General features: G+C 39.3%; 1 protein-coding gene across 2 annotated transcripts in view; it reads left to right on the top strand.

The window, feature by feature from the left end:
• Positions 1–634: 634 nt before the first annotated feature.
• Positions 635–26,464, top strand: part of TCEA1 (transcription elongation factor A1) — a 28,814-nt gene continuing 2,984 nt past the window's right edge. Inside the window, exons 1-7 of one of the 2 annotated variants that reach the window (XM_074146514.1) lie at positions 635–876; positions 7,677–7,739; positions 13,386–13,491; positions 20,056–20,143; positions 21,515–21,663; positions 23,533–23,589; positions 24,554–24,708. In XM_074146514.1, coding sequence (XP_074002615.1) covers positions 808–876; positions 7,677–7,739; positions 13,386–13,491; positions 20,056–20,143; positions 21,515–21,663; positions 23,533–23,589; positions 24,554–24,708 — 687 coding nt within the window. In that variant the 5' untranslated portion in view covers positions 635–807. The remainder of the gene's footprint in view (positions 877–7,676; positions 7,740–13,385; positions 13,492–20,055; positions 20,144–21,514; positions 21,664–23,532; positions 23,590–24,553; positions 24,709–26,464) is intronic. The other variant, XM_074146515.1, reaches the window with a different exon arrangement.

Genomic DNA, 26,464 nt, shown 5'->3' on the forward strand with positions numbered 1-26,464 from the left:
GATGGGGCTTTGAGCAACCTGGTCTGGTGGGAGGTGTCCCTGCCCATGGCAGGGGGGTTGGAACTCGGTGATCTTTAAGGTCCCTTCCAACTCTAACCATTCTATGATTCTGATTTTATACAAAAGTAACTCTTTAGGGATAGACTTGAAAAAAACAATGAACCAAACCAAAAAAACCCCACTCCAACAAACCAAACCCCAACTTTATAGTTACAGGAAAGGGGGAGGTTCCCTTTGAAGCTCTAACACAAGCGAATGTCTGCTGCAGTTCTGACACTCTTGACAGCGGAGCAGAACCTGGGGCACGGGAGGCGCCTCCCCGGTGCCGTGATTTGCCGTGCGGGCTGCCTGGGGCGGGCGGGAGCGCACACCGCCACCGGCTGGCAGCGCTTGCTGCCTGCAGGACCCCCCCGCCGTTAGCAGCGATGCTGGAGGGGGTAGGACGCTTTAAGGACTCAAAGCCGGCGCTGCTGTCGGTTTTTTTTTTTGGGTGGGGGGGTGTGGGTGTGACCTCGCCGGTTCCCGTCGCTCCGCCCCCCCTTCCCCCCCGCCCCGCTCTCGGCCTTCCGCAGCGCTGCCTGGCTCCTGCCGCCGGCGCTCGACGCGCGCTGCCTGGCGCCGCCGCTCTGGCTGCTGGGTCGTGGCGCTGCGCCGCGGCCTGGCTCGGCTCCTGCCCGCACAGCTCGGCGGCGGCCCCCAAGGGAGAGGAGGGGAGGGCAGCGGGGTCCGCTCCGCCGGCTTCAGCTCCCGCACGCCGCGCCGGGCCGTGCTCCGGCCGCAGCAGCAGCAGCCGCCGCCGCCGCCGCCATGACCACGGAGGACGAGATCATCCGCATCGCCAAGAAGATGGACAAGATGGTGCAGAAGAAGAACGCGGTGAGCGGGGGCGGGACGGGACGGGACGGGAGCCGAGCCGCCGCGGGCCCCGGCCGGCCCCGCGCTTCCTCCTTGGAGCGGGCCCGCGGCCTTTCCCCCTTCCCGCCGCGCCCGGCGCCCTTCGCCCGCCTTCGCTTCCCACCCCCCACCCCGCCGCTGCCCGGCGGCCTCCGCGCCTTCCCCCGCCGCCGGAGGACGTGGAGCCGTCGGCCGGCGCGGCCCGCCCGCTGCGGGGGGGGGGGGGGGCTGTCCCTGTCAGCCGGCCCTCCTCCGCTTCCCGGCGGATTGTCCCCGGCCGCCCTCCGCAGCGCCGCCCGGGCGGGCGGGGAGGGAGCGGGGCCTCCCCCCGCCCCAGCGCGGCGTCCAGCCCTGGGGGGGGGGGGGGGGCGTTCCTGCGCCCGGAACGGCGCTTCCCTCCCCTGCCCATTCGTTAAAATCGCGATATCGGCCTCGCTCGACGGTGATGTGGGAAACCCGGCCGAGTAGAGGAGAACGGCTGCGGAGGCCGGTCTCCCTCGGGTGGGTTGTGCCCGCTTTCAGGCGTGAAAGCTGGGGTTTTACGCGGGGTGCGCAAAGTGGAATATGAAGGAAGAATCCTCATCCTCCTTCGGGGGGGGGGAGTGGCCGGAGTTGTGTGGGCAAACTGATGAAGCAGAGGGGGAATGTGAGCCGCTTTTTTTTTTTTTTTTCTCTCTCAGACCTGAAATGCCCCATCCCTGGAGGTGTTCAAGGCCAGGCTGGATGGGGCTTTGAGCAACCTGGTCTAGTGGGAGGTGTCCCTGCCCATGGCAGGGGGGTTGGAACTCGATGATCTTTAAGGTTCCTTCCAACCCACACCATTCTATGATCACTTTAACTGTGTTTATTAATTCAGGGAATAACTTCTGACCCGGAGTGGAGGTAAAATATAACGAGGTAGAATTCAGTTAGCTCACTTCAGGTGTGAGTCTCATGTACGCCTTGATATAGAACTTCTTTTTAAATTAACACATAACACCTATACTATCCGTACAAAAACATCAAAGTAAGTAAAATCAGAGTGTGCAGCAACAGCCAAATACCTGATTGTGGTTGCACATAAAATAGCTTACAAGCAAATTGCAAACTCTTGTTTACTGCTTCTTTATCAGGTTTGCACATTTGTTATCCTTCTGTAATTTGTATATTTGTGATTGCTGCTCTTCCTGCAAGCTACTATTTTAATACATTAAGTATGATAGTGCCTTAAATGCTCAATATTAGTGATAGTTCAGAACTGAGTGGTGTGGAATTTTAGTTTATAGAAGTCTTTTTTTTTTTCCTTCAGTTTAAGATAATGGAAATGATAAACAACATTTTTTAAATAAGATTTGTATATTTATAGAAATATTAGTTGCATTAAACCAATGACATTCGTTTCATTCAGAATCCAACTAAATTGATTGCAAATACACACAGGCTATGCTTTGCTGTATTTCAGGATCCTTGGTGTTCTATAATATTGCATGGTTTAGCTCTGGTACATTTGGACCCTCTAATGGTACAGTGTGGGAACAGGAGCCTTGTCTAGTGGAAAGAATTTTTACAACCAGCGTTTATTCATTTGATTATTTTTTTTTTCCTTTTCGTCCCTTCCCTCTTTCTTTTTATTTCTATTCCCCATGCTTTTCAGCACAAAAGGATTCACTGTCTCACTTTTCTGATTCTAAAACTGAAGTAGTGGCTCTTCCCGAGGAGATGTGGAAAGGGTGAAGGCATACGGACTGTGAAAAGTTTAAATATCGTGGTAATGAGAATGATAAAGTGCAGTCAGTTGACTTTTTATTTGGAAGACTTCTGACCATAGAAAGAAAATGGTAACTCCCAGGTAATATGGGGACAACTGTTGAGCTGGGTGGCATCGCTGCAGCGATACCAGAGATGCTCCCAGTGACCACAGTGTATCTCTCTGTGATCTGGGAGTCTTAGGAGTTTGGATGTAATTCCTAGCAGCAGCTGGGGATGTGTGTTCATGCTCTAACATGTGTAACCTCATTAACTTTCAGAGCTCTAGGGAGCGGTGCGGTCTTTGCTGGGGTCAGCGTGGGTCTGATGTGGCCATACGCAGTGCGCATGGCTGTGCCAGGCCGGAGCCAGCAGCTGGGTCTTCATCCTCACCGCTGTCCCAGGAGTGAGAGCGCTCGCAGCACCAGAAACAATTTGTTTTGTACTTTGTTGGAACAGAGATTGTTCTTTCCAGCTCGTTACCGCTCACAAGTGGCTTTGTTGTTAGTTTGACGCTGTCTCAAAAAACTTTTAACTCTGAGGACCTGGGCTGCCTCTGTGGCTGATAGTTGAGATCTGACAGTTTATCCAAAGTGTGTGTGTGTACCATGATAAAAACCCTTAGCTGTATGCTAGGAGAGGAAGAACATCACTATTTAACTTAGATGCCTCTCTCTCTTTCTTACTAGTCTCGTAAGATGCTTCTTCTCTCATTGTAGAGTGTGATTTCCTACCTAATCCTGCCCTGCAGTTAAAATGCCAACTTTAGTGAAATTATTAAGATCGTTCCTATGAAGAGATACTTCATTGTCTCAGAAAGATGAAGCTGAATTGAGAAATGCACTTACTTAAGTATCCGCTGGATAATGATGCTCCTGACAACCTCTTGTATTCTTTTCTCCATTTTTACTCAACGAGAACAAGTGTTTGCTCTATGTCTTTGAGTGAGAACGGTTTGATGAAACTCATCAATAAAAGAAAGAAAGAAAAAAAAAAAAAAGCTTTGATACCTTTTCACCCTGAAGTTGTCGAGACTCAGATGGCAAGAGATGCCTCATCTCTCATACAAAAGGCGACTGTGGCTTGTGGCGAAGTGCTGTTCGGCGTTTCTTTTGATGAGTTGAAAAGGCAGGCTGTGCCGACACCCTTCCTGATTTGCCTTGACTAAGGATTTAATTGCAGCTGTGCAGATTTCATAACTATTTTAGTGAAGTTCTTTTGTTTTGAAGGACGAAATAATAACTCAGTGTTGTATTTAATACATCATGAGATACGTATTTCTGCTGTTACTTTGAATATTGGTTGTGTGTTTGAAATAGCTATTATTCCTCCTTCAGAACAACTGTGATTGGATTAAGACACGTGTAGTGCCTTGTAGCTTTCGTTGCATGTAAGTACACTTTTCTTTCATTAAGCTGCTGTAATGAATAGGTATGAAAAATAAGGTTGCACCCGTGGATTAAAAAAATCGAGAGCAGTTGAGTAAGTTTAGAGAAGAAAACGTAAAATTGTCCATGTTATTAAATGTTTGTTCCCTTAAGTAGAACAGAATTGTAACTGGATAGCTCTGCTGTCTTCAGAACCATACTCCGTTTCTATTGCTTGAAGAATAGCAATATATAGAACATCATTCTGGTGTTCTGAGCGGATCAGCTGAGAGGAGCTGAGAGGAGTAACCTACTAAATCTGTATGAAGCTGACTTCTGGTATTTCAAGTAACCAGGTAAACTGGAAGCCACCCAGCCTAGCGGAATGGGGCATTGTCTTTCATTTTCTATAAAATTATAGAAATGTCTTTAAAAGAGGATTTATAATAATGTTCTTAATGGCTGGGTTTTTTCAACAGAGAGGTCTTACATTAGAAAAATAGGAGTTGCAAGTTTTACGGTGCAACTTCCACTTGGCTTTGAGGAAAAGAGAGCGCTTGGCTTTATGCTAGAAGTGGTTATGAAAACTGTTTAGCTGTTGTGAGTTTAAATGCAAATTTATAGCATCTAATTCTTAATACACTTAATATAATTGATTAGAGTGAAGGCTTAGAAAGTGTTAGTGCATTAGAAACTTCGGTAATTTGGTACGGAAAACAGCCTGAAATGTAGGTAATGCCTTCTGTCGAGTGAGTGCCTGGGTTTTTTTACTTATTGCATGGTTTGTTAACATTCTGTATATCAAGTTACTAGTTTTAGAAAATGTTTACACTGGGAATACTAAAGTTGTTTTGACACCTACAATTGGAAGAGGATTTTGCAGAGACAAAGACATTTTGATTAGACTATTTCTAAGATGAGGTGAAGAGAGTGTTATAATTCCTACTTTGCATTACAGTATCATTGTTATGCTGAAACTTCAGACTACACTAACCTGTGTTTATTTTGAAGTCATGTACCATGTACAGTTTGCTTATAAGTTAGTTTGTTTGGAGGGAAGTGTTGTTGGATTATGTTTTTGAAAATGTCACATTGACTTAGAATCATGGAATTGTCTAGGTTGGAAGGGACCTTTAAGATCATCTAATTCAACCATCAACCTACCTCTGATAAAAAAATAAACAAAAACTATCACTAAACCATGTCACTAGGCACTACGTCAACCTGTCTTTTGCATATCTCCAGGGATGATGCCTCAACCACTTCCCTGGGCAGCCCATTCCAATGCTTAATAACACTTTCCGTGTAAAAATTTTTCCTAATATTCAATCTGAACCTCCCCTGGCACAACTTGAGGCCATTTCCTCTTGTCCAATTGCCTGTGACTTGGGAGAAGAGACCGACCCCCACCTCTCTACACCCTCCTTTCAGGTAGTTGTAGACAGTGAGAAGGTCTCCCGTCAGTCTCCTTTTCTCCAGGCTGAACAACCCCAGCTCCCTCAGCCTCTCCTCATAAGACTTGTTCTCCAGACCCCTCACCAGCTTCGTTGTCCTTCTCTGGACCCGCTCCAGCACCTCAATGTCTTTTTTGTGGTGAGGGGCCCAAAACTGGACACAGTACTCAAGGTGGGGCTTTTGTCGTTCATTTTGTTTTGGCTAAGAAAATTTTCTTGAATTTGATTTTGGTTTGTAGCAGTGAAGATAATTAACTTGCTTTACTTGGATCTGTGTTTGCACAGAAGAAATGACACTTATGGCTGTTTAGAGAAAGAAATGGTTTAGTGCTCAATTTAGCACCTGAAAACAGCATGACACTTCCCAGTCTTGCATCATTGCTGCTAAAATTCTATGGTTAAAATTGGAGAAGTTTTGTATATCATGAATAAGACTTTTTGCTGTGATGGCAAAATAGCAAACCTTTTGTTTTATAAATGAATTGGGTTTGTGTAAGGTGGGACATAGTGGGACGAGACTTCTTTGCTGTCAGATGTGTTTAAAAAACAGAGGCTGTAGCAGATGTTTGATAGCGTCCAAAGCTGTAGCTGCTTGGACGTGACACACAAGTTCCACTTTCATCTTTCTCAGCCTCTTGGTGGTTATTTTATGTGCTATCTTTAGTGGTTAAATTGTAAGACCTGCAGATGCAGCAGGAGATTACAAGAGTTTCATTGCAACAGGTGTCATATTAGAAGTTGATTAGGGAGAATTTAAAAATAAAGATGAGCAAAAAGCATGTTAAAGTAAACAAAATACGATGAGCTGAGAGAGAGGTAAGGAAAGAGAATCAGATTCCAAAGTCTGCAAGATGGAAATTTGTGTGATTTGTTTCCAAACTTCATGAATTTAAAAAAAAAAAAAAAAAAAGTGGGAAGGTGATGTGCTTAGCCTGGATAGAGTAACCTCATATATGTGAAGGCAGTTGCCTTCTTGGGGTTTACAACTGACAGGTTCAGAACCATACGTGCTTGAATAACAGCGAAACCTCTCAACCTTTAGGAGGTTGCTATAGTTTGGCAACCCATGTGCAAGGTAAGAAGTGGATGGTGCAGAACTTTGCTTAAGTGTAGACAGTAAATCATCAAGGATGTAGACATTAAATTATGGAGCTCACATTTATGATTTTTTTTTTTTTTTTTTTATTTAGGTAAGGTCGACATTGCCAAGGTATGACTTGTTAGTCAGAGTAGCTGTGTATAGAGTTTATTAACGCCTAACAGTACAATCTCTGAAATCAACTCGTCTATCTAGAAAGTTGCTGCTTACACAGGATTAGTTTGTGCCTTTCCTTATGGTCTTACGGGGGAAAAGGAAAAAAGAACAACCCACGACAGCTGAATAATGAACAGGTGCCTTAGCTGAGGTGCTGTAGCATGCTAGGGTGCAGAGCTGGTTTGGAACATATTATTGCTTGGCAAGTCTCATATAGGCTGAAGACCTAGTGTTGTCTGGACTAATCTATGCAGCCTAATCTATGTATTTTCATGAATTAATATTTAAACGTAATAGTTGAAAATAAGACTTGAAAGCAAGTCTTGCTCAGTTTTCTTATGTGGGCATTTGTTGGTAGACACACTCACAAAATTGGGTTTTTTTCTGTTGGGGAAGCTATAGCTTAATCTAGTAAAATAGTGTAGTCTGATCACAGTTTTTAAACCAGTAAACTTTTCTGGCTTTGCCACACGACTGCAAATATAGTTAAGAACGTTGGCTATATATGTTTTATGTATATAGTTATATGTGCATATATATATGCGCATTATTGATGGACTATGCAGAGCTTCTCAACTCCAAGTTCTTGTGCTAAAACGGGTGAGGTTGTTCTGAACTCAAAATTGCTGTTGTCTGGCTTATTTCTGATGGTGTTAAGTGAAGTACCCTTGAAGCTGTTTTCTTGAGGATGTGTGTTGGTTAAGTAGTAATTGACAGAATGCTTTAACTGACATTTCATTATATGGGAAAAAACTTATCTATTCTTTGAGTGAATACTTTGATTTCTGTGTTAAGGCCTGTTAATGCTTAGAGTTTGTGAAGCAGAACATTCCTTATCCTATAGATAGTCTGAGGATAAATTGGGAACTGATGGTTTGAATCCAATCTGGGACCTTGAAGGCAGATAAGAATACATTGTTGATAGTATCATTTGGGTACTTTAAATATAATAAATTTTTTTTTCTTTCTTTTTTTTTGCAGGCTGGAGCTCTTGATTTATTGAAGGAGCTTAAGAATATTCCCATGACCCTTGAGTTGTTACAGGTATGATTTTCTTACTGTTGTTGCAAATATTAACTCCATAATGATGAAGGTGAAGCCAGCAAATTTGGAAGAAGGTTGCACTATTAAAGTAGTTCCTGATGTAGAAACTCCTTGGAAGAATCAGTGTTGTTATAAGGTAACTAGTCGTATTTCACCATATTTAGGGGACTTATCTTAAAGTGTTTTCTTCCAGGTGCAAGCTCTTAAAGATTATCTTTCTGTTTAAGTTAAAAATAGTGAATTTTGTCACAGACAAAGGGGAAGAGCTGTTATGAATTTACCTTACATATAATCTTAAGTTCTTACTAACACAAATGTGATGTGTTTTTTTCCTTCTGAAGGAGAATGCACCCGATAACAGCTGATACCTTCTCTTCTTATGTAGTTAGTTCTGGTTTTGAATTGTAAGTGAGGAGAAGCATAGTTCATACCTTCAGGCAAGTTGTATTTGATGGTTTCCTTTCCCTCCCAACTCTGAGTAGTGTATTTCTTAAGGTAATTATACTACTACTTCCCTTTTATTCCCCTGCGCAGAAATGATGGTGTGGTACAATCTCTCTCACTCTCATTTTGCTTGTATCTGCATCCCTAACACAGTATTTTATATATTATTTATAAATTCTTTTAAAAAGTAACTCAGTAAACTTTATTTGTGTGTCAAGTTTCAAATTTTTGAAAATTTCCAAATGGCAGAGGTAAATGTAATCATAGAATGGTTAGAGTTGGAAGGGACCTTAAAGATCATCTTGTTCCAACCCCCCTGCCATGGGCAGGGACACCTCCCACTAGAGCAGGTTGCTCAAAGCCCCATCCAGCCTGGCCTTGAACACTTCCAGGGATGGGGCATCCACAGCTTCCCTGGGCAACCTGTTCCAGTGTCTCACCACCCTCACAGGAAACAATTTCTTTCTGGTATCTAATCTAAATCTCCCCTCTTCCAATTTAAAACCATTACCCCTTGTCCTGTCACTACATCTCCTGACAAAGAGTCCCTCCCTGGCTCTCCTGTAGGCTCCCTTCATTCAGATATTGGAAGGCTGCTATGAGGTCTCCCCGGAGCCTTCTCTTCTCCAGGCTGAACAACCCCAGCTCTCTCAGCCTGTCTTCATAGGGGAGGTGCTCCATCCCTCTGATCATCTTTGTGGCCCTCCACTGGACCCGTTCCAACAGGTCCATGTCCTTCCTGTGTTGAGGACTCCAAAGCTGGACACAGTACTCCAGGTGGGGTCTCACGAGCGCAGAGTAGAGGGGTAGAATCACCTCCCGTGACCTGCTGGCCACACTTCTCTTGATGCAGCCCAGGATGCGGTTGGCTTTCTGGGCTGCCAGTGCACACTGCCGGCTGAGGCCTGATTTGCTGTGGCTGCCACTTAAATTGGAAAAGACTGAAAAGTCACTTTTTTCGAAGTGACAGTTAATTGTCACAGATACAGAATTGGCTATAAAGTTCAAACCTTAAGTCAGCAGCAATGCTAGTCTTGACATATGGATCCTGTATATCTACAGAATGTACTTATTACATTCTGTATTTATGTAGTAGTGAATGTAGTTATTACTAATACTGTTTGTGACAGAAAATAGGAATTTGAAAGTGTCACCTTCATGCGTGAATGAGCATGGCTGATGCCACACTGCAACCTTCTCCTGTGTCCAACCTCCTTCCTTAAAAGAACTCAAAACAAAGCCCCACTGAAAAAAACCCCTCAAGCCCCACTCAAAACAACAACAAAACACAGAAAAACCCCTCTGTTAACTTCATTCTTTTGAGTTTCTTTGTGCAGGTCTTAATGCAAAGTATTTGTGTAATAATATTTTTTTTGCCTTTGGAATGAAAAATCTTTCTGCAAGTGCTCTGGAAGTTCTGTAAATGCCGCTGTGCAAACCTGTTCTGCTTAGTGTGAAGAATGAGACTAGAAGGAGAAGCTTTACAGAGAACAGTAGAACAATTTTAGCCTTGAACCATGAGGATCTGAAGAATGTACATTCTTTTTTCAGATGCGATGAAAACCTTAGTAATGTTATCAACAGAAGAGGACTCTTAATCTTGCTAAGTACAAACAAGCTCAACTGTCTGCCTTATAGGGCACTTGTGCAACCCTGTATAAATTAAGTCAGGGTCACATATTAATTCTGTCCAGTTTTCTATCCTACGTGAAGGAAGCTTATTTGTTTCCATCAATATGACAGGTAACTTTTTAGGGTGAAAGAATATTTGCAGTAAAAGATTGCTTTTAACCTGCGTTGGTGTGGGCACCATATGAGTTTGTACAGCAGATTTCTCTGTGTTACAGGAGGTCTAAAGGGATCAGGTATTTTAGTGTGTACTCTTGGGTAGTAGATTGACTGTAGCTTAGTTAAGAAGTTTTTCTTAATTGTCCACTGCTGTGCTCAGAACAGCTTGGCTGCATAAGATTGCATTTAGCAACACCCTTAGACTCAAATTTACACTACTTTTTGTTGAGACTTTTTAAAATATGTGATATTTATAATATGTAATATTTATAAATATGTAAATTTTCTATGTTAGTCTCCCAAATTTGCTTAAGCGATGGAGGACTTGGAGCAACAGTTGAAATGCAAAGTAATCGCATGCATCGCTCTGGTGGTGGATCATCAGTGCGCTGATGTCAAGACCGGGTGGTGATCATGAGAAAGTGGGAGCACTGACTTCCTCTCTGTAGACTGAGGTACCCATTGAATGTGTTTGGACTGATGAAATGCAGGACACAAGTGAAAAGCATATTTCCACACCCATTTCTAGGCAGTTCTGAAAGCTGGCTACATGGAGAAAAGCACTGCTAACTGATATGATAGTTTCATTATTCCTGTGTAATAAGAGAAGTGATGATTTTTCCTGTAACACGACTGTTGCTTCATTCTGAGCTGGTGAGGTCCTCTCAACGATTCACAGGTGTGTGGAACAGAAAGGGTGAGTTCAGTAGTCTGGACCTGTGCTTGTGTCTTTCTTGCCTGATTTGTGTTAGGGAAAGCTGGAGCAGTTACAAACAATGGTACGACTGTCTCATACCCAGCGAGTTTTATGTAAGCCAGCTGATCCTTGCTCAGCGAGGCAGGGAGCCAGTAGCCTTCCTCACACGTGATTTATCCGGCGGTCAGAGTTGCAAATCTGTTCAGCAGCCGCACGGTATTAAAGGCATCATGTCACTGGTGCTAATTGTGGGTAACGTGCAGCTGAACAGTGAGCGAGACAGACGGTCTTTATTTTCACAAACAGGTTTTACTGGAAATTGCACACACGTATGCAGAACTAGGCTGTGAGGTACAGTCCTTATTAATGACTTTTTGCCAGTTCATTGGCGAGCTGGGGAGACCCAGGAACCTGGAGGTGGTTGCTCTTCAGGGGTTGATTTGGCTCTGCGTTGGTCTGGGTGCTCACCAATTCTCTGTCCCCATACTCTCTTACAATTTAAAGCTGGTAGCACTGCTTGCTTCAGTGGTTGCTTTTCTTCCCCAACTACGTTCCTTACATTGTCTCATTTGGTCTGATTTAGAGAAGAGTAGCTGCCACCATAGGTTTTGTTTTGGGTTGGGTCATAGGTAACTCATGCTACCTCTTGCTCAGACCAATTGAAGGCTGCTTGGCCTCCAGCTTGAATGCTCCAGGGGTGAAAACAGCTGTCTTAAGCCATGTCTGAGCCTCTTGACTCTTGGAAGGCAGATGAAAAGGGCTCTCGAATTTGAAGTGGGGAAGAATGATCTGTTAAAAATGCATTTTGGACAGGCTAAGGAAGGTTTTCATATACCTGCACACGTATAAACTGGCACGGAGATAAAGCGATTCCACAGGTTACACTGGTTTAGGCAAAAACCCTGGAGTTTTCCGCTTGAAGTGGCTCTCACAAGAACATCTCCATAGGCTGGAAGACTCAGGAAATTTCAAATGCTGACATTAAAGCACAGTTATTTTGAGAACATAACACTGATCTTGTGATTACCTGTGTCAGTTTGCAGGCAAATAAACTTGTAGATCATTCCTTCCCCTCTCTTTAGGCAAGGCCAGATCAGGTGCTCTGTAAAAGCAAACAAATGAACAGTGTTTATGTCCTGCCTTAAGAAAGCTAGCGGTTTAGAGAGTTACCATAATATATTTCTTTCTTGTGATCAGAGGAAGAAATTAATTTATGCAGTTAATTTGGAGTTTTACTTGAGTTTTTGAGTTTTACTTACCTAAGTAAGTCTGTAAGTTGGTGTCTTCCTTTTTTGCTGATGAGAATTGGCTATGATTGTGCCCAGTTATCAGTGGAGGGTTGGTTTTTTGTTTGTTTTTTTTTTTTTTTTTTTTTCTAGATGCATTTTTCTCATTCAGGTATGATGAGTATTATATGTATTCCCAAGCACTTGTTATTCTTTATGTTTGTTTAACATAAAGAGTTAACATAACTCTTTAACATAAAGAGTATGTGTTTAACATGTCAGGAGAATTGGCTGGTACTGTTAGTCAGAGTGAGCAGAGTCCACCTTGAAACACTTTAGTTACTGGTGAGTAACCATCTGTTTTCTTTAATCCAAAATACACGTTTAGAGCTGATGCTGAGGTTATTTGATATGTTTCCTTTGCTGAAATAGCTATGGAATATTTCAGTACGTTTCCAGTCATTTAGCACATCCATGGTGCCCCAAAAAGTGTTGTGTGGGTTGTAAGGAGTAATTTACAGGAACAAATCATTTCCATTTTTAGCAAGCCACAAAGATTTAAATTTTCTTTTAAAGGAGAAGGAAATCTATGAGGAACTACTGCAAAAGTAAGTAGAATAAATTATATTTAGTGAGTCTTGTAAAGAGTAAATGCAACAAAACTGAACATCTTAAGAACAATTAAAAAAATTTAGTCATTAATCAAAATATGAAATGATAATAAAATACTTACTTGTGGATTATAAATTGATCTCCTCTTCACTCAGTAGGTGGCAGTAGTGGCACATGTTTAAAGCCTGTCACTATCTTGGCCTTTTGAGAGAGGTAGGCTAGTCTAAAAGCAGAACCCTCTGTGCTTAAGATTTTAAAGAATCTCAGTATTGCCAAAATTATTAGGAACCTAAAACGTGGTACTCACAACTGATATTGCAGCTTCTTCCACAGCCACTAAATGGGAATTCTAAGAGTATGAAATCATTGAAGCCATTGGCAAGCTCCTGATCATGCCAAAATAGAAATACAGTCATTGCTTCATGGAAAAATAAGGTTTTGAAGCTAGAAGCTTTGCTAAAATTTTATGTAACATTAAGATGTATATATGGTTTTCATGTTGTTAGAAGTTTTGAATGTTGTACTTTGTAAGTAAGTAGCTCTGCAGAGCTTTTTGAAAAGGTTTGGGGGTGAAAATCTTCTGATTGATTCCCCTTAACCCTCGTCCATCGTGTCATGTGTCCTGTCCCCCCTTCCCTCAAACTTCTCTGATGGAGAAATATGGTAATACTGTTGTATTTCTTTTTAAAATGTCCATGTTAAAATAAGTTTTGTAAAGGCTTGCACCATTTCATCTTGATAGTCTTAAAAGAAAACACCCACAAAAAGAAAGAAAAAAATAATTTAAAAAATTATGTCAAAGTACAACTTTATGTACGTTTACTTGTTAAATTGTCTACATGTTGTCTTTTATCCTGTATTTTTGTATTTCTGTTGCAGTCTACCAGGATTGGAATGTCAGTGAATGCGATACGCAAGCAAAGCACAGATGAAGAAGTCACATCTTTAGCAAAGTCTCTTATCAAGTCTTGGAAGAAGCTGTTAGGTACGGTGGCACAAACTTCTTTTTCCCCTTGCTCTTGTGTGCTTTAGCTGTGTTCAGCCTTGATGCTGATCCTTGACACTGCCTTGCTTTAAGATATATTTGTCTTCCTGTCTAAGCATTGAAACTCTCTGCACTGCTGTAGTTGGTTTTTGACTAGCACCAGTGCATTACCGTGAAAGTGTATTCAGAGAAAAAGTTAATGTATTTTTCTTGGGGCTGGCAGGCAGTAGGAAGCTGGCTTCTGTGACATGACTCATTTCTGAAGTCTCGTGTCCTGCCGTTGAGCTCGAGTGGCTGTTCTGCAGTACTAAGCACTAACGAACCTGTTCTCAGCTATTTCCTTTGTCTAATATAGCAGGTACTCTGAAGAACTTGTGCAAAGTCTCATATGAGAGTGTGGGGGCTTTGAAGTTTGGTTATAAAGTAGTTTGTGAAGAGGAAAAAAAGCAGTAAAAAATTGACGTTAAAAATACGTTAGAACTTACAGATAGCGAGAAATAGATCTGCACTTTCTAAAGCCTTCATAGTTTTAAACAACTTACTAATTAGTAAGTTAATACCTTTTGTTTAATTTCCCTTAAAACAGTGAATTCAGTTAATGAAAGCTTTCTGTTAGCAGGGTTTTATTCGAGGTTATTTTGTAGTACTTAATGCATTCAAAACACACAAATCTCAAACTGTGTCCAGGTATTTTTGTTCATAGACGATGCTGTACTGTTTTTTTGGTTACTTTGTATCTAATTTTAGGTAAACTAAGATTTAGGAAGCTTAAAACTTTGAACTAGAAAACAGTTTGTGTTATTTTCTACTGATTTAAATATGTGCCATTCTGTCTGGAATAATATGCTAAATACCAGGAGGTGTTAGTCTCCTGCCATTTGAAGTCAGACTCATTTTTTATCAATTATGAAGTATTTTATCAGATACTTTATTACTCGCTTGTAAATGGTGTAGAAATGACTTTGTATCCATCTGGAGGTATATGTGTGTAGAAATGGATAATTTGTCACAGCTTTCAACTTTGATGTTTTAGTAAGAAGCAGCAACCTCTACAAGAAACATTTTTTAACTTACCTTTAAAAAGTTAGATAATAACAATTAGGTTAGTTTAAGTAACTAAACTTAGATAATACTAGATATGCTGATAAAATACTTTTAAAATCACGGTAATAACTTTTATTATAAATTAAATGTGCACTTTGTAAAGGATCTGATCAGCGTTCACTGGTGAATAGTGAAATTATGTACTTTTTATGTTTAAATTTCCACTTACAACTTGAAGCCCAACTGTATTATATCCGATGTACAACCTAAGTTGAGAAATGGACTTGCGTATTAACTTGAGTTACTCTAAAGACTTCTAAAAAGCAACAGGTGGATTGGGTCGCCTAGCACTCAAGTTAATAATCTAAGTTTAAAAAAAAAGCCTATAAAAGTCTTGGGTTTTGGTTGTTTGTTTTTTTTTTTTCTCTAAAGTTCACATTTTTGATACTGCAACTTAGTTTAGGCAACAAAGTAGAGAAAATACTCTTCCCCCCCCCCCCCCTTCCCGCCCCGGCCAAAATTCTCAACTTTTGGGAGTGCCCTTGGATAGTGCTTTTTTGGGGGAGGGTGGGGGTTAACCCTTCTGGGTATCGCTGTCCATTGAGTAAAGGAATTGCTATTTGTTTGTTGAGACAGTAAAAATAGTCTCGTGTCTCTTTTTTTTTAACACAATATCTTGAATCAGTCGAACTTGTCTTAATGTATTGTTTCTTAGAGCTGACTGATCTATGAGCGTTCAAACATTGTGAAACGTGGGGAGTATTAGGAGATGGGGTATCTGGGTTGTGTGAAGTATAGGTGGGAATCTTACAAAGTACTCTTATTCTGTTTTATCATTAGTTTTGGCTTTCTCAGAAGAATACGAAATACCGTATGTTGAGCTGCTTGAGAGATCAGTTTCGATTATGCTGTTTATAGTGCATGTAAAATGGTACGGAGCAAAGATGGCAACAGAAGCGGACAGCTGTTAATCGTACCGAGCATTGTACTCAGGGATCTGAAGTCTTTGTGAGTTATTTTTATAAATGACATTTTGAATTTAGGCAAGAATTGTTGACTGTTCAGGCTGCATGTACTGTTTAAGTTCAATGCTATCGGAACTTAGGGTTTAAGAATGCGTGGGAAACATGAGAAGAAAACAAAGTAAGGTTGTGAATCACCAGGTGTTTATGGCTTTACCAGAGCCGTGCCGGGTTACCAGTGGGTTTTCAGGGGGGTCGGAAGTTGCCCAGCAGAGGGCTTGTAAGCTGTGTCTGAAGTGACTCGCTGAGTGAGCTTTTAGATGTTGCTGTAAGAACGTTAAACCGCACAGCTGAGTTGGTCGCAATTTACATAAGGAAGCAAATTCTGCTCTCAGAATAAAATACTGTTCAATTGTAACACGGGATTTAGAAAGAATGATTTTTTTTTTTTTGCTAAGTAGCTGAGTAAATAGAGTATGGTATGCAGATAAAGAATCTATGCATATCCATTCAGAATACGAGGAATATTCCTTTATATTAAAAAACAACAACAAAAAATTCCGTAAGGAATGTAACATTCCCCATCATAAACAATTACTTACTGAACTCTGCAAGAGTATACGGAACTGCGCACTGAAAGAGTATACAGTGAAAAAGAATGTCCAGACCTCTTAACTAAGTAAGCTTAACTCTAATAAGTTTATGTACTGAACTGGACATGCAGAATGATTGGACAATAATCTTGACATTAAGTGAAAATGTGATTATCTGTTGCCAGGAATAAAAACTAAAAATGGGGCCACGAGCATTTCAAAATGCCTATTTCAAAAAAGTACATACCTGAGTAATTTTATTTTAAAAGAATGTTTAAGTGCTTAATGTTGTCAAGAGAAGAAAACACCAGGCAGGCTTCACAGGAGCATTTTACTCAGATAGCTTTGTTCATGCAATCCTTAATTATTTCAAACCCGAGTTTGATCCTACTGGAGCAAGCTGGTACAGTGTAGGACTATCTTACAGGTACGTTAATGCTGTCATTAGGTAAAGTTGTTCAATGCCATCAAGTAATCCACTGGCTTTGCTCAAAAAATTGTTAATAACAAAACAAATCCCTAATTGCAGTCTAATAGTGTTTAAGAATATTGTTTACTATTGATAAGAAGAGTACATGTCTTTATAAGTTATCAAGTAGAATCAAGTGCAAAAATAATTTCAGTAGTTTCATTTCCATATCAAGTATGAGCTGTGGAAATCACCTCATCTCAAATGTATATTTGAAACTGTTCCATGTACAATTAGTAGGTCTATAATTTGTTAGGATTGTCAGTGGGGAGAGATAATAACACATGATGCAAATTACATCATACTGTATAGGAGAAAAAACTATCGCAAAGTAGTTAATGTGTTATGCTCTTTTGTCACTTAAGATAAAAAATATCTTTTTAAAATGGCAGTTGATAATTTTGTTATTTATTTATAAATTCTAGATATTATTCCTCCCTACGCTACTACTAGGAAGAAGTTTCTCTGATCTTACCTTCATGTCTTACTACATCTGGCAGAGGAATTGCTGACAAGTGTAGCTGCTTGTGCATCTCAAGATTATTTTGGGCAGAGTCTGGAAAATGGGGCCTGAAGAATTATTAAATATGAGGGTCATTGTAAAATTAATGGCTATACCATTTCTTACTTGTTCTCATATCTTTTTCCTTTAATTTATTTAAACTGAATACTCAGAAAACTTTCCAAGTTTTGGTGGTGATACTGAATCAGTAATATAAGATAACCCACTAAATTAAATTCTCGTGTGCTTCCAGGGAATAACTAGCTATCTTTCATTAACATTCCTGAAAAATTCTTTCTTTAAAAAGATTTGTCATTTAAAGTTAAACTTACAAATTTATAACATCTAATTTTTTTTCTTCTCACTACTAGCAAATGTCTTGAGTTCGTGTATAATATAATTTATAATTAGAAGAATCTACAATGAAGCTATTAAGGGCTTCTAACATTCAGATTAATTATGTGATCTCTAACTATATATTATTAGATTAAAAATTTTGTTCTGGTAACAGAGAACACTGTCATGTCATGTTTTACCCTGGAGAGATTATTTCACTGACAAAGGTAAAAGTATCTTTCAAATTAATTGCAAGTCCCAGATAGAAACTGCAATGCAGTAGTCAGAATTTGGTAGACTTATTCCAATGGCTAATAGTCAATTCATGTTACTAGCTTGTTCTTTGTATTTTAAAGCGGCATTAATATAAATTAACTTATCTTACTTAAAAAATAATCTTAAAGATTTTTCTATGGCCTTCTGAAGCTGCAGTAACTAAAACTCTGAAGTTACAGTTTTCAGTCCTAAAATTGATGATAATTTCAGTTTGTTTCTGGGAAAAAAAAAAGTTTTGGCAAGTTTTAATAGCTGTACAAAGTTGAAAAAGTAATTGTGCCTCTTTAAAGCAACTTGTATTATATATTATATATATATATAGTTTTATAGACTTCCTGATGTGAGTCACTTGCTCATTGGATTTTTAAAATATCTTTCATAGAAGGGCCATTTTTTCATCTTACTTCGTTAGAATTTCTGTGGTTGGTTGTAGTTCTCATTAGCTGTCACTTTCCCTTTGCCTTAAGAGTCTGGCTGTTGAATGTAGAATAAGTTAATTAGTAGGGAGTTTTAGTTTCAGAGGATAGTTGAAATGGTGTCTAGCAGGCTGTTAATTGCATTCTGTTCTTTTGTCAATACAGTATTTTCATAAAATAAGAAATCCTTATTAATTGTGAGTTTAAGAATAAATACTGCTTGACACTGGATCTCCTCTCCTTGGTGCTTTCCAACTTATGATCCGTAAGAGCGAATGACTTAAATAGGAGAATATTTTGGCAAACAGAGAATATTGTTAACTTTATTTTAAGATTTCTGAAACTGGATTAAACAAAAGTCTTTAAACTCTCCTCAAAGTGATTAAAGAAATTGTAGTTTTGAAGACACGTTTGCCTGAAGATGGTCCAGTTGTCTCAGCTGCTGAAGTTCGAGGTGCGCTTGCAATTGGGGTAATGGCAGATGTTCTCAGGTGCTTGCCTTCTCTGATGAAATGGTGCTGGGCTAAATGGAAGTGTTTGATCAACTAAAACCAGGTGCCAGCTATACCATAGTGGTGTATTTGATGCAAAATAAGCAGGAGATACCTACATCAGCTCTGATTTTGACAACTTGTGTGCCAGAAAAAAATATGGAGGTAAATGTGCTGAAGCAGAGCTCTAAGGCAGCTACGCTGCTTGGTAGAACCTGAGCTGTACCCTAACGTACCTGTTTGATCTATCAGTCTGTCTTAAAGCCTCTGACAAAAATGATCATGTACTTAAAAAATGATGAGGCTAAATAAGATTACATGCATATTTGGAATATTTTTTAATATTATATCATTACATACCATTATATATCATTTTTATTTGAATGTGCACATTCACATGTGTTCCATCCTACCAAGTTCCCCATAGAAAGGTGGGAATGGGGCTCTTCTGGAAATGAGGATACTGTTCAATGCTTAAACAAGGATTTAGACACCTAGTTCAGGGCATTTCATGGGAAAGACTGAGCATTATCAGATTTCCCTCCTTTTCTTGATCTGTTTTTAGTTCTTTTTAAAGTTTGCAATATATGTCTGTGGATTTAGAAGTGTAATGGCAGCTTTATAAGGGCTTAGAGAGAGAGGAATTCGCAAAATGTGTCAGTGAGTGATGCCAATCTCGCTAGGCTTTCTCTGTAGGCAGCGGAGAGTCTGGCTTTCTATAGAGCAAATCAAAGCAGGAGCTCGTTTTAGCCACTCTGAATTCTTCTTTACAATAGAAGGTTGGATGTGTTCTCACTAAGCTAAAGTTAAAGGTTGCGTTTGCCCTTTCTAATAAAGGCTTTCATTTTTATTCTTTATAAAATCATCATTAAACATGGCCTATATGGGAAAGGAAAATTCAAATATTTATAGACACTAAGGCAAATAATTTAAGAGCTATCGCAGAAAATACTGTTTGTGTGTCTGAAAAACTCCTTCAAAAGCATATGAAAATGATCTTTGTATTTTTTGGCAACCGTGGTAGCTTTCACACTATAGTTTCATTTGGTTCAGTCCTTTGGTAGAAATCTTGTGAATATAATTAAAAAGAATGATGTGTATTTAGCAGGAACTGATATTTAAAACGTGGAAGGCAACTCCAGCGACTTGATGCAGTAGTTTAAGAAGTTGCTGTCTACCTCATGCAGGAGAGCTGGCAAAAATAAATCATAAAAGTCTACATTTTCATCTTGTCTTCACTGTCGGTTTAAGCAGATGCTGGACTTGACTTGAAGGATCTGAAGTGTTGTCACATTTTCCATTTGCTGCGTTGGGGAGGGTGTTGGGGAGTGGAAGGCTGTACTGCAAGAGAAGGTCAAAGCAGAGAGTGGGAGCTGCGAGCATTTCCAACCGGTGCAGGAGAAATCATCAAAGATCTTTTGCCACTGGTTGCTATTTCTGGGTAAAAGAGAGTTTCTCGTGTTTTGTATTTCCAGATGGACCTTCAACTGATAAAGATTCTGAAGAAAAGAAAAAGGAGCCTGCATCTTCCTCACAAAACAGTCCTGAAGCAAGGGAAGAAAGGTGCTTGATTCTTCATGACTGTACAAATAACCTCATTCAGTATAAATTAACATTAAACTATTTGATCCAATTTTGTCATAGTAGAGACAGCTTCCACATTCTTTTCTGAAATATATAGAATTGTCCAAGAAGCGGTGTGTTACTAGGGGGGTAAATCCTCCTGCTGCTGCCATTAAAAAGCTGCAGGTCAGAATAGTTATTGTTTATTGCATCTCTCTTACCTGTCAAATACTCCTTCCTCTCTCAATACGAGCACTGAGCTTTGAGAACTGTAAAACAACTTTCAGTCACAGCTTTCTGGTAACTGCATATGTTAGAGGTTTAGAATACCACTTTTGGCTTTTAGCTTTTACATTTTAATAAACAATCTCATTTTGTACTTTTTTTGGTAAACACAAAAATATTGGGGAGGATCTCTATCAGGGAGTGGAGCGATAGTACGAGGGGTAATGGTTTTAAATTGGAAGAGGGGAGATTTAGATTAGATATTAGGAGGAAATTCTTTGCTGTGAGGGTGGTGAGGCACTGGAACAGGTTGCCCAGAGAAACTGTGGATGCCCTATCGCTGGAGGTGTTCAAGGCCAGGCTGGATGGGGCTTTGAGCAGCCTGCTCTAGTGGGAGGTGTCCCTGCCCATGGCAGGGGGTTTGGAACTGGATGATCTTTAAGGTCCCTTCCAACTCCAACCATTCTTTGTTTATATGATTCTATATGTTAGCAGAAAAATGAGTCCATGTTAATGATGGAGCTCCTTCAGCCTCCATCGTGTTAATGATGGAGCTCCTTCAGCTATAGGAGCTGAAGAACATTTCCAAAATAGTATTTGCAAGCCCATTTCTTCTCTACATTTCTGGTTTTAGTGAATCTGTTTCCAGCAGCCATTTTCAGATTGAAATTTAACCTCTAACCATTTGTCCTGGTGCAAGCTGAAAACTTTTTGGCTTACAGTTTGCAAAGCCACACTAATTACTTGATTGTGACCATGGTACCACTTCGGTGCAGTAAGCAGACGAAATGTTAGTGTGATGTACCTTCAGTTTTTTTAAAGTAAAGTTCAGTAGCAGAGGGGATTTTACGTTAATGTAGAGAACTGAGAATTGAAACTTACATGCCATATAATGGAATGAAATACCTGCTGTGTCTATTGTGTGGAATACCGTGGTGAATATTCTAAAGACACTTTTAAAATTGTATTGACTCTATGGAGCTGTAAGTAGCTTTAAAGAAGTGGCCTGTGTTTTTTGTTTTTTTGTTTTTTTTGGATACCACCAAACGGATTTAGGAAAAGACCTGTGTTTTGCCCTGGAACAAAATTATTTGAAGAGGGGGAAAAATATTAATATTAATTTTCTTTTAATTTGCCTTTCTTTAGCAGTTCAAGTAGCAATTCCAGCAGCAGGAAGGAGGAGGGTAACACTCCCTCAAATTCTTTCATCCCTTCTTTTCCCCGGGCTCCAAGCACTTCGGATTCTGTACGAGTGAAGTGTAGAGAAATGCTCTCTGCAGCTCTCAGAACAGGAGGTGAGCTTTGGAGACTAGATTTTCAAGTTTAACTATTTCCTTCTTCTCTATTTCAGCCCTTCCCATTCTGTTTTTCTCCTGCCCCATGGGGTAGAAAAAAAACCCGTTTATGTGCGTTTGTGTGTATGTACCCACAGGCCACTTCACCCAAGTTGCAAGTAATGAGTAACCTTGACAGCATGGGAATTGAAATACATTTTTTGTTGTTGATGATATGGGACATTTTGTGGCTTCTGTTCATCTGACACCTTGCCTACGGTGGAACTTCTTTTTAGGATTGCCTCCTTAATGCCTCACTTAAATCTTTTTGTAGAAGCTGCTATTTTTTTGTCTTATCTCTCCCTGAGAGTGCTACTATATACATGCCTTTCTTACACAGTTCCTCGGGGCCTTCAGATTTTGGGTTTTGAAGCCTGCCTTTGCTGGTTTGATTTAATCTTGAAGTTTCATTGCAATAAGAGTTTCACTCACTGCAAGTCTTGCATTGCTCTATCTTCATGCTTGAGGCGTCTGTAAATTCCTCAACTGTTTGGGTGGGGTTTTTTGCCTTTTTCCCCCTTGTGCACTTGGGTGTCTTTAAACCAACAAATGGAATGATACACTAGATAAGGAGCAAATGAAAAGTTGGACTCCTCAGAATGATATGAATTTTTTCTTATGGGTCCTTCTCTTCTACCAGAATTTACAACCCAGCTCCTGTTCCTCTGTTCTTAGCTTAGTGTCACCTGGCCCAGTGTAAGCAGACTTTTCAATCATCCATTTTTACCCTCTTCATTCTTCTATTCTTTCTTTTAATTCAACTAAATTCAGATACAGACAGTAATCAAAACTGACTAAAGACCGTGAATTTGTGGTCCTTTGGATATGCAGTTCATAGACTTTTAAAATAATTTGTGACCAGAAAGTTGCATATAGCATCTTACTATTCATAATTCTATGTAGTCTTAATTTTAGCTAGTTTTCCAAGAACTCTTTTGCCTATGTTACTTGCTACAGCACGTATAAACTGATCATCCATAGATTGAATGCCAGTCTCAAAAAATGATATTTTCTGGTTTAATGGCCTTCTGCATGAAGGAGAAATGTTTGGGTTACTCATTGAAGTACACTCACGTTAAAATGAGAAGGAAGAAAACACATAATGGGTCTAATTTGACCTAAAATGCTTTAAGGTAGTTGTTGACTGTTTCTGACCGACACCCTTATTCATAAAGACAGCTGCCCTTTCCAAGGTAGCTTAGAAGTGTTGCATTGTCCTCAAGATTGCTATGGTTTATTTCTTCTAATTTACATGTTTTGTGACACATCTCTGCTTTGCATTTTTTAAAAATATCTAATAATATTGTTTGTTATTTAATTACTATGTTTCTAATGAGATCTTTCTCTTGCATGCTTACAAAACATTAATTACTTATGCTTCTATTGTGTGGACTGAAAGAATTGATGAAACACGATTCAAAATCTTTTCTTTTCACAATAGTCTGTTCTACACGCAGATAAGCTGTGGGGATGAATAGTTGCCAAACCTATTATAATGTTTAAAATATTTCTGTATGGCAGAGGTTTTTTTTAGTACTTGTGTTTGCAACAAGATGTTGGAATTTTTGGTTTTGTTGAAAAAGTTGGGGTTGTTTTACTATTTTTAAACTTCTGTTGCTCTTCGTTTCACTTATTTTTGTTCTTCCAAGTAATGTTAGCAAAGTCTTGAAAGGATAAGTATACAGTAAATTAAACTTTCTCTACAAAAGGAAAATTCACTGCAGTTGTTTCATAATTTGCTGAGTTTCAGAGTTTCGAATGGGCTGTCAGGGATGTAGAACACTGATGAGATTGTCAGGTTGCTAATATTTTAATATTTGTTTTCCTCAGATGACTACATTGCTATTGGTGCTGATGAGGAAGAGCTGGGTTCTCAGATTGAAGAAGATATCCTTTATTGTACATCTATCCACTCTAGAACAAGACTGTTTTTAAAAAGCATTAATAATGTTAAAAATAATTAGCTCTATCTGTATATTGAATCTTTTAAAATTTCATTTAAAGCAAAAATAACAAACTGTGTTCAACGCATCAGTGCAGAAGTGTGGTGTTTAAACAACCAGCACAGCCTAAATGATTTGCCTTAAAGCATGTAGGAATGTGTGTAGGTGAGTGTGTGTGGGTTTTTTTTCAGTTCAGTATGTTTCCCTTGTGGCAGCAACATTATATCTTACTGAAGCATTCTGACATAAAATGCTGGGCTCTTCCATGTTATTTTAAAATCTTTTATTGTTAACAATTGTAATATTTTTCTAATGTCTTTATCTTCTACAAGTTTATCTCCAAATGAATTTGCCATTTTCAAAAGGGTTGTTCTGTTGGCAATGTTTGAATAGTTACAGAGCAGAGGTCTGGGCTTCTTTTTATTTTAGAGGTTCTTGGAGGGGGGGGTATTCTTAAGCATAGAAATAGTCTAAGCTTCATGATGTCCTTTGATAATTACAGTCAGCCACCCTTCCTCTTAAGGAATTTCCTGTTTGTGTTGCAGACCTGTTTTAAAATTCTGTTAGTGAACTGCCTGCCAGTGTTTGAATATTTGGTTTAGAAACCAATTAATCCTCAGGATGAGGTCAAGGAACTGGACATAAATTTATGGGTGACTTCTCACAATTTCAACTTTTTATCCAAAAATTCATTTTTCACTGGCCATGTGCTAAACTATGATTAGGCTTTAGAAGGATGTGAAGTCTGCTGTGTTGAACAGAAAAGTAACTGTTGATTAGGTTTGGGGTGGGGGGAAGGACTCAGTCAACAACGAAATACATTACTTTAGAAAAGTTGCCCCCCAAAATGAATCCTTACTAGTGCTCTGTTTTACTTGTTAATGTTTTGTTCCTTAAATCTAAAGCACCTATTTTTCAAGAATTGAAAAACACTGATATGAAATACAAAAATAGGGTACGGAGTAGGATAGCAAATCTCAAGGATGCGAAGAATCCTAACCTAAGGAAAAATGTGTTATGTGGGAACATTCCTCCTGACAAGTTTGCCAAAATGACAGCAGAGGTGAGTAAAGCAGAGGTCTTGAACTATTGCCCTATTGGTTTTACGTCCTGACCTGTATTTATTAGCCATAAAAATAATTTACGTAAGCTGCCCACACATCTGAGGGACTGTGGCGTGTTTGTGGCTTGCACAGTCTGAATTAGACAGGGGTGTGTTGGGGCAGAGGGAATGAAAGTGGTGTCTGTTAATGGTTCCTAAATACCGGATTTTGTCTCAAAGTCAGAAGGCAGTTAAGCTGTCACGTGCAAATTTCCTGAAGCATGGTATGTTTTCTCATTTTTGGAAGGCCACATGATGTATTGGTGCTAATTTTTAAGTTCAGGAAGATGTAAATCTATCTGGGTGGTGACTCCAGGCTGCTTACCCATTTTCTTTCTGCCTAAGCGTTGGTCTGTCTTGCCATTTATTCTCAAACGCTGACCTCCACTGTTATACCCCTATGCAAGGTATAGCACTGCGGTTTTAAAGATCAGTCCCTCTCCTGTTGGCATTTTCAGTGTTCATTTAAAGCTTATCTCAGATTTGACAGAATGCTTCACATAATTTTGAAGGAAACTCGTCACCATAAATAGAAAAAGCCATAATTGATAGGGGAAAGAAGCAAGGAGAATTGCCCTTTGTATCAAATTAAATATATATTTTTTAAAAAAACATTTTGGACGCTTGAATAGAAATTCCCATTCAGATGTTCACTGTCTTTACAAATCCAAATAAATCTAGGAAGTCAAATGAAAAGTTAGGTTTTGTGGGAGAGAAAAATGAAAGCACAGTTAACATCTGATTCCAGTTTTGTAGTTCTGCTTGTTTGTGTTGAATTCTTCCCCCTCAAATCAGGTATAAAGGAGTATGTTGGAGACAAAGAAATTAAATTTATAATCAAGTAATGAAAATCACGTTTAACTTTATTCTGAAGGAAAGGTTTGGTGGTTGGGGTTTTTTTGTGTTCCATAGCTTTATGTGCAAACAGACTGATAAAGGAATGTGTAAAGAAAAGTATATTGTATCTTCAGTGCGTATTTTGAGTTTGTTCATTCTACATATGTGTATGTACATATGCATAAACATACATTTTGTGTTGTCCAGTACCCATTTTTTGTTTTAATTAATGTCTTGGATTAAAATTATAATGGCTAAAAACCACCTTAGTGTTAAGATTATTTCTAAAGTGAAAGAGCATTAATGCAAGATTTGCATTCCACCATCCACATGGGATGTGGAGTAAAACTTTGCTGAAGAAAAATGGAACATTTTTTTTTTACTGTGCACACTTGATTACGTTGTGGAGAATCTGCACACTAGCACTGTTTTAAAGGGAAAAGAAAATTGGTGATCTGAGCTCCTTGGACAGTGTTTTGAAACTAAGTGTATATGACTTCTGGTAACATGGTGAATTATGGCTATACTGTATTTCTCTGTACAAATATGGAAGTACTCAAAATAGTGCAAATTTTTCCTATAACCTTCTGTAGGTCAGTGAGATAATTATGCAAGGATCTAACCTAGGGTGAGGACATTTTTCCTTCTCTCTGGGGAACATTTAAGTCTTCCTCTACCTTATCTCTATGTCACACTTCTGAACTTCAGAAATGTGTTTGCATAGAAATGCTTAATATTTTATATTGTAACTTTTTAATATTGTAACTTTTACTGATTTTTTTTTTTTTGTGGATTTTGTGCTGTGAAATACCCCTTGTTTTGTAAAATCAAAAAATGTGTAGAATTACTTTACCCTTAATTAGTCTTGTTGTTCATGGAT

This window comes from Numenius arquata, chromosome 4, assembly GCF_964106895.1.
Source record: "Numenius arquata chromosome 4, bNumArq3.hap1.1, whole genome shotgun sequence".
NCBI lineage: Eukaryota > Metazoa > Chordata > Aves > Charadriiformes > Scolopacidae > Numenius > Numenius arquata.